This window comes from Canis lupus, chromosome 3 (genome assembly GCF_048164855.1).
Source record: "Canis lupus baileyi chromosome 3, mCanLup2.hap1, whole genome shotgun sequence".
Taxonomy (NCBI): domain Eukaryota; kingdom Metazoa; phylum Chordata; class Mammalia; order Carnivora; family Canidae; genus Canis; species Canis lupus.
The window spans coordinates 40366214-40379161 of NC_132840.1; the positions used below are offsets into that span (position 1 = coordinate 40366214).

Genomic DNA, 12948 nt, shown 5'->3' on the forward strand with positions numbered 1-12948 from the left:
TATAAAAATTAACTGAAAAAAATTTCAAATTCAGAAAAAAAAAACCTTTCTTAATCCTGAGGCAGTCAGAAAAAGAATAATTTGAGGGTATCTTTATAATTCTTCAAAACATAGTAATTTGTTGCATGTATTTATTTGCATGACATTTGATGAATTTATTGATGTGTTAACTATACCATAGGTAAATTTGTTTCCCCTTAGTAATGAGCAAAAATCTATTTTTTGTCAATACTTACGGGCATTGTTATATATTCAGATTGACCTGTTTTCTTATGTTACGTTTCTTAAAAGTATGTTTCTTATTTCAGAGGACAATTATTTTAAAAAATCCCTTCACCCAACTTCTCCTTTGGCCCTATTTTTAAAGCAGGTGATTATGCTAACCATATAGACATGTCTGAACTAGATTTTACCTATCTAAGACTCAGAATCAAAAAACTTGAGAAGCAGAGAAGATAACATATCATAAATTACGTACTCCTAGATATTTATAAGTTTTATATTCCAGAATGTACCATAAAAATAAATAAGCAAGTGAATAAGAGATGTAACTGCAGATATCTTAAAGAAATTAATTATATCCAGCAAAAATAAAGCAGATGCAAAATTCAGAGATTGTCATTTTGAACCATTGGTTTATTATCTTTTCTTAAAAAAAAAAAAAAAAACAGACTCAACCCACCCACTCACAAAAAAAAAAACCCTTGTTCTCAAAACAAATCTAAATTTTCATTGGTGCTCAAAAGAACTTGTTTCACGTTTCAAGGGCTAGGGCTTGCTTTTTCTGGTCTGGCTTTTTAAAGAGTCACCCTGTGATACCTATAAAAATGAAGAGAACATCTTTAAATCTTGTTTGATTTGAATGAATGGATAGCTAATCCTGATCAGATGTTTCTTTAGAGAATAATGTTTAAAAATTGTTATGGAATGTAGGTATCCTGGCTGATTCCTAGGTATGCTGTTTTCATCCCAGCTGTTAAGGTCTCGGAGGTCAGCCAAGGTAGCCATTTATTTTAAATCTTCTTTTGTTTCAGATTTCCTGTTGAGTTTTTTTTTTTAAACCATTTCAGAAATCACCCAGTTGTGTCATAGCTTTCCATAGCCCTCAGATTCAAACCAAAAAACCATCTATGTAACTAAATGACTGTACCCTCCCACATAAACTCTAACTAGAGCAGAATATGAAATTAGACATTGCCTTTTTTAATCACAATGAAACTAATATTTAGAATTCTGTTGTCAAATGTCTTCTATTTATGACACTGTTTCTTTTGTTTTTGTTTCCCCAGGACATTTGGGCTTCCAGGACAGTTTTGTCACATCAGGTGTTTTTAGTGTGACCGAGCTAGTAAGAGTGTCACAGAGTAAGTATAATTTTGCTTTGATTTGGTACAGATTTGCCTTGGGTTTGTACTTACTTTCTGCCTAGGCCTCCTAGAGACATAAATAGCTTTTAGAATCCCTTTTGCATTCACCCATTGGAAGAATTTCGCCACGCAGTTTATTTGACAGCCAAGAATTTAAATCAGGAAAAATTAAATATCATTTTAATGTGAGACTTAGGGAAAGAACTGAAATCCTGACTGTCTCACATATTCCCTACTTTATAGTGTGAACCTGGTTAAAAAAAATTTCTGAGGCTTCCCTGTTTCTAAGAAATTCTGCATTTTAAAAGAATTTGGCTTTGACCTTTAAAGAATGCTAATGCCCTCAGCATGAGTGACACAGTACAGCATGATCATTACCAGCTTGTCAATAATCACCAACAACAATGAATTAAGAGTACCTGTCACCACCCTGTTCCATTGATCAAAGGGGTCGGTCATTGATTGTATTTTTGCTATGACATAATCCAGACAGTCCAAGGAGAAGGTATAGGATTAAGGTATAGGATTCTCCCCTTCTCTCTCCCTCAGTCTCTGTCTCTCTTTTTTCTCTCTCTCACACAGTCTTTCTTGCCTTCCCTCAAAAACATCTCTTTATTTTTATTTAAATGCATACCTACAATGACTACCATGTTGTGGGTGCCAATAACAAGAGGAAAATATAAATAGCAGATATCAAAATGTTGCTTCTTTATTCTCCTCCTACTTCAAAATACTTTTAGATAAACTTTACATTGTTAACATTGGCTCCAAGCTGCATCAAATCCTTTGCGGATGGAGGTAGAGTAAAAACTAATATTTTCATTTCAAGTTCATACCCCCATCCCCTGCATTACAGTCTTGCAAGATTGACTGAGTATACCAGTCAGTCTCTGACAAGATGTCAGGTCAAGCAAGTCAAGCCATCCCAATCTCACAGGCTCAGATTCGGTCTGTTATTTCTTAAAACTGGAAGACAGTTAAGAATCCAGAAAATGGGATATAAGATGGGAGCATAGAGGCTGGAGTCTGAGGGATAGGCAAAAAAATCTAATGACTGTTGAGCATTCACTATCTGCCAGATGCTATGCTGTGTTTTCATGTATGTTGCATAAATTAATCTTTGCAATAAACTTGTCAGGTAAATAATTACTCTCATTGTTACAAAGGAGTTGAACTGTGGGTCTATTTAAGCCATTTACCCAAAATCAAACAGTGGATAAATAGTTAAAGTTAGGTCTGTGTAATGCTAGAATGTGTATAATCATAACAGAGGCCCAAGGGGACTTGAAGAAATGTGCAATGTGAGACAAGACAGGGAGATGAGAAGGAAGTAACTCTGAGTGTGGGAATTCTGGGAGTCAGGACACTTGGTTGATGCTGGGGCTTTCCAGTGTTAAGAAGGTGGAACCATAAGGGATGAGGCATTAGGAGCAGGAGGGTGTGAGTTGGAATGGAGAGGTTGCTGCCATGTTATCAAGTGTGCTTGAGGTACCAACCGATGAAGAACAGACGAGATGGCCTTGTTCACTGGAGGATAGATGCTGCTCTCACACAGCTGACTAGCCAGTCATTCGCCATGGCAAAGAATGCATGTAGAGATTTTTTTTAAGTGTTTTTTTTTCTCACTTTGTGAGACTTTTAAAAAGGATCACTAGGCCGCACTCTTCTTGTGATTTTAATAATAGTAATAGGATACAGATATATATAACTGTCATAATGGTATTACAGGGAAATGCATTCCTTGAGCCCTTCCTAAACATAGCCTTAAAGAGTGAAAAGAAAATCCTGCTAGCTCTTACATTGGAGCACCAGACCTTTGCATTCTACTCTGGCTGCTGTAATGCTCACATTTTGTCTTCATTACCATCAGGGTCCCAAGGCCTGGGTGGTGTAGAGAAGGCCCACGCTGCTCAGGACCATCCCCAGAATCTTGTCCCTCTTCCACTTTCCATAAGTCCCTGTAAAGTCTTATACCCCAAGGCCTATCAGCTCCAAGCTAGATTAGACCTCCATTCAGTCTACCAAGCATGGTTGCCAAGTGAATTCTAAATCTGCGTTCAAGACTGCCAGAGGGTGCGGGCCGACCACAGATTGAATTTGCAGAGGGACCTGGTTTTGTTTCCTGTCCCCGTTTAGGGGGTTATGTTGCTGATGCCTGGCGTCATGAGCATCCTTCGGCTCTTGAATGCTTTTCGATTCTGCACACTGCTGTGTAATCGCTGTAGGACTCACTCACACATGGCCTCGTGCTGACTAAAACCGTTTGGCAGGAGTGGGACTGGGCTGTGTCAGCTAAATCATGGCTTCAAGCCAAACTGCTGTCCAGAGCCCCCTCTCTCCTGCAGATCTTTACTCCAGGTTTGTCAGGGTACATGTCACAGGACCATGTCGGCTGCTGGGGTAAGGATCCATTCCCCCAGCTCAAGTCTCCTCACCACACACCTTTCTGAAAGACTTCATGCTCAGGCCACAGGATGAGTCAAAATCCTTAACCATTTCTTATAGCCCTGCCCACTTCCCTAAGTTAAAAGAGCTAAGTGTCCATATTAGAGGTACAGTGGGCACTTTGTACAAGTGAATGGAGCTTGGGATGTGGGTTCTGCAACCTTGAAATAGAAATAAGCTAACTAGCTCATAAGCTGATTAATGCAGAATGTTAGCCCTGTTAGGAGCACAATACTAATATGAAAAATTACCGTAGCTAGCATTTATCAAGCATACACTATGCATCAGGCACTGTGCTAGGCACTGTCTTAAACATAATCTCAGTCAGTCCTCCTGTGGTTGCTGTTACTGTCCCTTTTTATAGATGAAGGAGACTGTGATGTTCAAAGAGGTTAAGAAACTTGCTCTTTTTACTTTGCTAGCTGACTGCAGACATTTTCATCATGACCTCTCCTATAACTGCATTACAGAACTAAACAGAATCCACAGATTCTGTGCTTTGATTAAAAACCATTTCTTGTTAGAGTTGATAAACTTTTAGATTATTAATCAGTGCATCAAAAAAAGGTTAAAGCGATTTTCATATGAACCAACACAACTAAAATACTTAAATTTTCTTTTCCCCGGATCTGTATTCAGTTGTGTGTGTGTGTGTGTGTGTGTGTGTGTGTGTGTCTAGGCTTTATTTTTTTTAGAGCAATTCTAGGTTCTCAGTTTTAGGTTGACAAAAAGTACAGAATTTTAATATTACCCCCCCCCCATACAGTTTCCTCTATTTATTAACATCTTTTGTGAATGTGGTACATTTGTTACAAGGAAGGAACCCATATTGACATGCTATTGTTAACCAAAGCCCATAGTTTATGTTAGGGTTCATTCTTTGTGTTGGAGATTGTGCGTTGACAAATGTATCCATTCTTGCAGTGCCCTATGGAGGAGTCTCACTTCCTAAAAAAATCACCTGCGCTGCAGCCAATCTTCTGCCCCCCTGTCCCCCGCCACAATTATACTCATTCTCCGGATAGTTCAGCCTTTCCCTGGATGTATTTAATGACCTCGGTGTCTTAGAATTTCTTCCACTCTGTTGCACATTTCTTCTCAACCCCCTCATATTTATCTCAGCCCCACCCAGTTCCCCCAGTCACACTTATGACCACATGTATGGCCTGGAAATGTCAAACTAATGGTTGCCCTAGGTTGAAAATATTTCCCTCTTCCTGAATCTTTAGTATGCAATTTTAACATTTGCTAATATAAATATTTACTTTACCTAGGTTTCCAGTTCATGTCTGTTTTTCGTTTTCCTCCTTTTAAATTTAATGGAGGAGGGAGGTGCGATTTCAGCATTTCCTCCTGAGGATTCACCGAAATAACTATGTGCTAAGTTTGTTGTTTATAATCGTGTTACTACAGGGTGGCAGTGGCAGAGAAACTCAAGAGAGAGCTGCTGGCTTAGCTTCACACATTTGGAGGTGAGGGTCAGGCAGCAAGGTGGCTTGACATTAAATTACACTCATCAGATGTATGGGGCTCATGCTGCAGTCTCTCACCAGTTCCCCTGGTCACCCCTGCCTCCTGCCTACTTACCTCCCTTCCTACCTTTTAATTTTTCGCATTATGTAGAACCCATGGGGGGCAAGAAAGGGGAGGTCTGTTTCCCTTCACCATGAAGAAAGTGCTGTAGCCTAAGAGTTAGATGTATATCTGCGCTCCTCCTACCTTTCCCCCCATGTGATGGGGCCATCTGAAAGTCGTCCTAGTTATTTATGACTTTGTTCCAGGAGAGGGTCGGGAAGGGGGAACACAGACCACTAGACACCGTGCCAGAGAGAGAGAGAGGTCTTCCCTGCTCTGGGGGAGGGGGTTTCCAAGTGCTAACAACGCGGTTCAGAATCACCAAAGTTGTTTTAGCATAATACCATGAGGAAAGAGACAGGAACCATCTGCTGAAATGGTTCTTACATGATGCTGCATTTTCAAACAAAGCCTGCAAGAAGCATTTTCAGATGGGTCTCTTTCCCATGAAGCCACCACCAAGAGAGAGCCAGCTCCCCTGGCTGCTGACTGACTGACTGACCCACCTCGACCGACCGCTGCCTCTGGCAGGGCCCACACCGGTTGATTTTTCATGGTGTTTTCCTCAGAGTGTGGGCTCTGAGGCTGTTAAATTCCCTTCCTGGGACGAACCCAGAAAATCCTCCCGAAGAATCCACTACTTCTGCCCATTTCCTTCTAAAGTGCTGACTGTTTTACTTGAAGCTGGTGGGGTGACTACGAAACCTTAAATACTTCACTGGGAAAGAGGAAAACCGCAAATACACACAGGCCATTGTGACTCTGGCCGGGCGGGTTCCAATTTGCTAGCAGTGGTTTGTACACCCGAGCGGGCTGCAAGGGTTAAGTAAACTTCGTGGCTAGGGATGACTTCATGGCCCTGGAATTTTGAAAAGCCAGGGTTCCCAGTACACTGTGGCCAGCCTTAGCGTCTTTGGGTGTAAAAACCACTCTCAGTTACCCAGACTGAATTTTTGGTTCCTCTTGCACTGCTACAGAATCTATTAAATCCAGCAGCTGAATTGTCCTGGCTCTGCCACAAAGCTGGGCTGCGGGGTGGCTGCAGGATTCCCGAGTTGTTTGTCAATGGAAAGGGGGAGTGAACGGAGCCCGCAGGATGCCTCAGCCTGGCATGAGGTGGCACCCTAGTGGCTGTTTTCTGCCTTCGACATATGCACTCTTTCTCTATTTTCACACAGGAATCATCATTAGGATCCAAATTGCAGTTCATTTTTCAACTTCGTTTTTAAGTCTCTAAGTCCTTTTTGTGACTTTGAGTACCCATATCCACGCACTAGGATTTTCTGGCCAGCGTTACAGTAAGAACAACTGGCAGTGTTCTAACCTGACATGATGAGGCGAGTGCAACAGAATTAACTCGGCTCCAAGGTACAATAAGAAAGCGAAGCTCTTCATATGAACAAGCCCAGACTTGGAAATTACAAACTATTCTTGCAAAGATGGACTCATGAGGAAATTGGTATAGGAGGAGGGATTCCTGATGTCCAGTCCTTTGGGGTGCCATTTGAAACAGTTGCAGGATTTTAGATCTTTGTTAAAAGAGATCTAAAACTTTCTTTTCTGAACAAGTGGCCTGTTGGTTCTCCTCTGTTAAGTAACCTGATAGCTGTGATCATTGCATGGAAATTAATTTTAAAATTAATATTCTTCAGCAAGCTCTTCTTTCGAAAGAAACCATTTGGGCTTGAGCATTAAAGGAAGAAACAAAAAGATTATAATAAAAAATAGACTACAGCCCTAGCATGAACAGTGGCTGTGACCTTGCCTTTTGTTTGCCATTACACAATTCAATGGCAGTCCACTCAAACTATGCTCTCGATCAATATCCTATTAAAGCAGCACAAAAAGTCTCCATAAACTTAGTGGTTAGCTATGTTTATAAATGGAACTCGGCATAATTAGATGGTCAATAGCAGGCTCTACTAGTAATTTTAAAATGAACATCACACATTTTCTGTCTGTAGAAGTCAATGGCACCTTTTCCAGATTGAGGGTATCGTGTGCCGCAGACAAAAGAGTGGGAGATCCTTTAAAAAATCATAATGCCTATCTTGAAAATGCAGGATTTAAAGAAAATCTGTTAAGTTACAGACTCAAAAATACTGATTGGCCCTATAATTTTTTTCATTTTTGCCTGCCTAAGCCACCTTATTCTGAATGTATTATGACATCGCAAATGTTTCCTAGTTTTAATCAGTCTCTCATAGGGAGATAAAATAATAAATATTGCCATACTCTCTGGAAGAAAAATATCAGTCTGGCTGGCTTAATTTAGTGGGTTTCCTCTACTATAATTCAATAAATTTTCAAAATAAATACTGAAATTGAATTAGTTCAGAAGGATGTTTTGTTGTATAGTTTTTTTTCTTTTAATTTTCTTGCCATATTTGGGTTGAATATTTGGACAGTAAAGCCGGCGGCAAATGGAACGGACTGGCAGTAATAGAAATTTTTGTCAAACTGCTCTTTCTTCCAAATCCCAGTTCACAGTATGGGCAGCGACACATGATTTTTCCCATTCTCCTCTCCTCACCCAATAGAGAAGGAGCCACATAAAGTGAGAGGTGTCCCCATTCTTACCTACAGATCAAAATATACAATGCGCCTTGTGTTTGACATGGACCCTGACAGTGGCATTATGACCACCTTGCCGACTGAAATTAAAACTATGGTGACAGGAGCTTATGACATCAGCATATCCACTGGTCAGCTTGATGCTTGAAAGTCAATTTTTTTCTGTTGCACTCATCTTCTTACAGCCTTCCTGGTTAGAGCTGGTAGTGAGAGTTTTCATGGCAGCTTTGGGGTGGGGGGCAGGGGTGGCTCTTGTTCTGTGTTTTCCTAGCTGAAGCTCTTGCTAAATTGACCAGACCACAAGCATCCTTATTTTAAGGATTGGACTCAGAGAGAAGTAAAACATGTAATACCTTGATGTCCATACTAATTTGTTATTATGATCTCTATTTGTATATTCATCTATTTCTAATCTTTTCTAGCTAATTCATGGGTTTTGCTTCCTAAGTATAATACATTCTATGAAATCCATGTTTAAGATGGCAGCATGATATCATAGTCCAGGATATAGAACTGGGGATCTGGCTCTGCCACTTACTGACTCTATGACTTTGGGCAATACTGAATGCCTCCCAGCTATGTTCTTGTAGGAGGTAGCAATCACTTGTTCAGTCAGCAAACAAGTATTAGATACCAGCTGTGTGCTGGGCCTGCATCAGAATGCTGGAAACACCTCTTAGGAGTGATTTGAGGATTAAGTGAGAAAATGGCAAGTATCTAGCATATAGTAGATGCTGAACAGTGGTAACTACCATGCTTATTATTGAACAGAGCCTTTGTCCCTGGTCTTTCACTGTGTGTTCAGAGTTCATCCTTGAGCTAGCCACACTATCAGCATATTTATTAAGAATCTCTGTGTATGTCTGTATGTGCTCTGTGTACATGTGTAAATTAAGAAGGACTGATTTTAGATTCAAGATTTAAAAGTCAGTTTATTAGAAGGACCATTCTCATGACCCCTTCAAAGTTAATAATTTTGATGGAATAAGAGCTTGCCAATACTAGGCCTAATTCATCTGCTTTAGGAAACCAGAAAGTTCTTAGTCCTTAACCTCTCAGTCAAAGCTTCTACATCTGTGTTATTCTGGAGATTTATCTTCCAGGGTATCTAATAGATAACAAGATGTTTTAAAAATTCTAAATCTAACACTGACACATTAACGTTTTAAGTGGCTAGCCGCACCTTAATTATTTTCATCAGAGTTCTTTAAAGTAGTACTTAGTTCTGTAGTATTTGAATTCTTGCTTTCTTTTATATTATGGACATAAAAATTCCCTGTGAGTAGTAGGGGCATGCTGGAGGTTTACAGCAATGTGGTTTTTAGTAAACTTTCACTTACGTACTTATAAGCCTCATTTTTTTAAGAGCAGATATTCCTATCCAATGGGTAACATTAGAAAATTTAACGGTATTTTTGGGATTTCCAGAGGACTGACAGAAATTCAATATTACTCCCACAATAAGACCACAAATGTTAAAAAAAAAAAAAGACCACAAATATTATTGAGATTTTGGCTGGAATATATTGACCTAGCTAACTCTTGCTAATTAGAAAGACTGTTGTTGGTGACACAGTAGACATGTCCAGGATGAGATCAGTACAGTCCAGGCTCAGCAAAGCCACACATTAAACCCAATGCAAGAACTGAGTTAATGCAGTATGTGATTGATATGAGTACATGTTAATACCCAGGATCTTTCAGTGGATGGAGAAGGAAAAAAACAGTTCTTAGTGAAAATACTGAGACTTATTAGTATAGCCAGCTGGGTTTGTAAGTTGTTGAGATGAGACTCTGCTGATATAGTTTGGTCTCCTAACAGCTAATGGTCAGATAGTCCCAGTGCGCTCTTGGTGAAGGGGCTTATATTTAGAAGCCCTTCCCTGGTTTATAGATCATTGTGGTAAAAAGATGTCTCAGGCCATCAAATCCATCCCCTGTCAGGGAAGACTTAATCCCATGGCTGAGGCTGTATCAGGTACTAAACGGGTACCACATTTGACCTCAACCAAAAGCTAAGATGAGATGATACTCTAAAATGCAGAAAATCAATTTCAGTCCCCAAGGCAGAAGCCACTAATGCAAGAGATCGGTCAGCATTGCCCACCGCGCCATGGATGGCTCTGCTCGACCAAGTGTCAGGCCCTCTATCCAGTGAAGCACTGACTGACTCTTGCAGCTCTAAAGACCTGTAAACACAAAGAAGGGAGAAGAAGATGATAAATACAAGTTTTCCCACTTTATGGATAGGTGATAATTATTTTTCTCTATAAATCTTAGTGCATCTGTCTCTGTAGTAATTGATGATAAAGGAAAGACAGGGAGACTGGAAATGTGAGTTTCACCTCTGGGCTGGTATCTAGAGATACTCGGGTTCAAATCATCGCTCTGTCACTTACCTGTGTGATCTTGAGCATGTTACTTAACCTTATAACTGATTTTCCCATTTGTAATGAGAATAAACAAATACATGTTCTATAGGGATATTGCAAGAATGAAATGAGGTAATTCAGGCAAAACACATAGCATGCCAGCCTGACACATAATACATAATAAATAAATATTAGTTCTTAGCTGTTTTTCATTAACAGGCTCATATAATCTTAGTTCGATTTTAATAAATAATTGTTGCATGTGTAATATATGAAGCATTTCACTCTGTGTGCTGAGAATACAGAGATAAGTAGAAATGGTTCCTTCCTTTATAGAGTACATATTTAAGTTTCTTGAGATCCAAGACTGAGCTCTCTTGTAATAAAATGCCCAAATATGCTTACTTCACAAAACGAATTCACAGTGATTATCAAAGGTAAATTGTCTTCACGATTCAGAGTGGGGAGGAAAGAGGGTATCAGTGAACTGTTTTTATCTTAATAAAAAGAAAACATTTTTTTCAGAAATAAAAATTTCACTATTCTCCTCCTACCCGTTCTAGCACCACAAACCCACATATTTCTTAACTCGTGCCCACAAACGTGGATGTGTGAAAACGGTGCTCTCTCCACATTAGCAGATGCCGTTGATGGGGTTAAAACATCGTGCTGGCTTTTGGCACCTAATACTCCATTTCATAAAAAGCATTGCTTAAATCTCATAATAGCAGGGAAGTTCATTTCCACATAGAGGGAAATCCTCGTTTTGGTCCAGTGCCTTTCTTTTATGTTCCATTTTGGAAAACCATACTCCTAGCCTGCGCTGGGGCAGACTTTTTAGAAAGGAAGGGCAGAGAAAGGAGAGCAGTATGCGGTTTGCAGACCAGAAATCTGCTCAGCAAAGGAGTTGCTGAAGACTGTGGCATAGAAGCTGCAGGGAAAGTACCTTTATGATTGATTTCCATTCAAGTCAGACTGACTTGCAGTGTGGTCATTTTTCTAACTCATAACCGTTCACACTGCAGCAGTCTGCTATCTGCAGGGTGTCTGAATTATAGCAGTGTATGTCCATGTTACCTCTTACACAAATTACTTACACTGGTTTCTTTTTCCATGCAAATTCATCAGTTTTACAGCCCCTCATAGCCACAGTCAGGAAACTCTGGCCAACAGCACAAATTGATAAAATGAGTTAATTTTACTATACTTACTTTTTTTTCTTCCTAAAAGCCCTCTTTCATAGGCAGTGTTCAGGAAGCATATTACGGTAAAAGGAAGATAACAAAGGAGTTGAATTTTCTTGCCATAAATTACCTTCCAAGTTAATTCCCTTTAACGATGATTCCAGATTTGCTTGAGTTTTCATAGCATTGTGCGTTTTACAACTGTGCCTTTGAGAGAAAGAAGACCAAGTATTTTCCCATGTTCACTCCTTTTGTGCCAGTGACATGGACTTTCTTATGAGATCTTTGCCACCAGAATGCAAAACAACACTAAATTGTGCTGGGCCCCTAGAACTGTGTGCTTGTTGTTGGATCTTACCCCCCCCACCCCCCACAAGCCTTAAAGTACAACTTCCCAAAGTCTCAGTGAGTACATTAGGTTACATAATCTGGAAATAAATATACCTCTCTTATTTTTTCATAGTTATTTTATAAATTGAAAGTGGAGCCCTAATAAGCCCAGTAGTCTTTTTTGAGGGTTACCTATTGGCCATATGGCCATATTCTTAGTTGCCATGGAAATTTGAGGAAGGGACAGCTATGACTGTTAATCTCTACAATGGAAGCCCCACGAGGACAGGGGGTCTTATATGTCTTGTCCACTGATAGATCCTGAGCATCTGGAACAGCACCTGGCACAAGGAAAGTGCTCTCTGAATATATGTTGAATTTCATTGGCTATAGCCTCTCAGAGAATATATGCCATTAGCAGTAGGCTGGCCACACGAGTCATTCACTTAATGCTCCCTGTTGATTCCTGCTGAACAAGTTGTAAACTCAGGGCACTGTCATCTCCCAGGCTTGAAATTTTGGACAGAATTTTTTTTCCCATCACCCTCTCTTCCCAACAGCACAAGCCTGAGCAGATTGTCTCTGGTGGATGGCAGAAGTTCAATAAACCACAACCTTATCCAACTACTAATGTGTACAGAAGAGCAGGTCATTAAGAGGGTTGGCTACTAAAGTAACCCCTTTCTTCCAATAGCCCACATTACTATAATGATTCCTTAATAGCAAACCATTTATTAAGAAGTGACACAAAGACTGCATTCTACTCATGACAGGAGAAAAGGAAGTGGGGGGACAAATGGCTTAGAAATAACATCCAATGAGACAATTCCCAAAAGTTCATCTTTTGGGAAAAACAACCGCATGGAACACAATCCACAAAAACTTCAGGTGTGACTCACAGCAGTACTGCTTTAAAAAGTTGAGGAACCAGTCCTCACTGCTCATGTACTTAAAGATTTCTGAGCTGCATGTCACACTGCATAAAGTTGAGAGGTGGAGAGCAAATGGAGAGGGTGATTACTGATACTCCTTAATTCAAACATATTTATTGATTATCAGCTGTTGTTTTGGATTGATCATCACATAAAACTCTGCAGGGCT

At 39.9% G+C, this 12948-nt stretch overlaps 1 protein-coding gene across 15 annotated transcripts in view; it reads left to right on the forward strand.

The window, feature by feature from the left end:
* NFIA (nuclear factor I A) overlaps positions 1–12948 on the forward strand; it is a 373976-nt gene that overhangs the window by 246509 nt on the left and 114519 nt on the right. For all 15 annotated transcript variants that reach the window (XM_072820485.1, XM_072820487.1, XM_072820486.1 and 12 more), the window contains exon 4: positions 1290–1364. In XM_072820485.1, coding sequence (XP_072676586.1) covers positions 1290–1364 — 75 coding nt within the window. The remainder of the gene's footprint in view (positions 1–1289; positions 1365–12948) is intronic.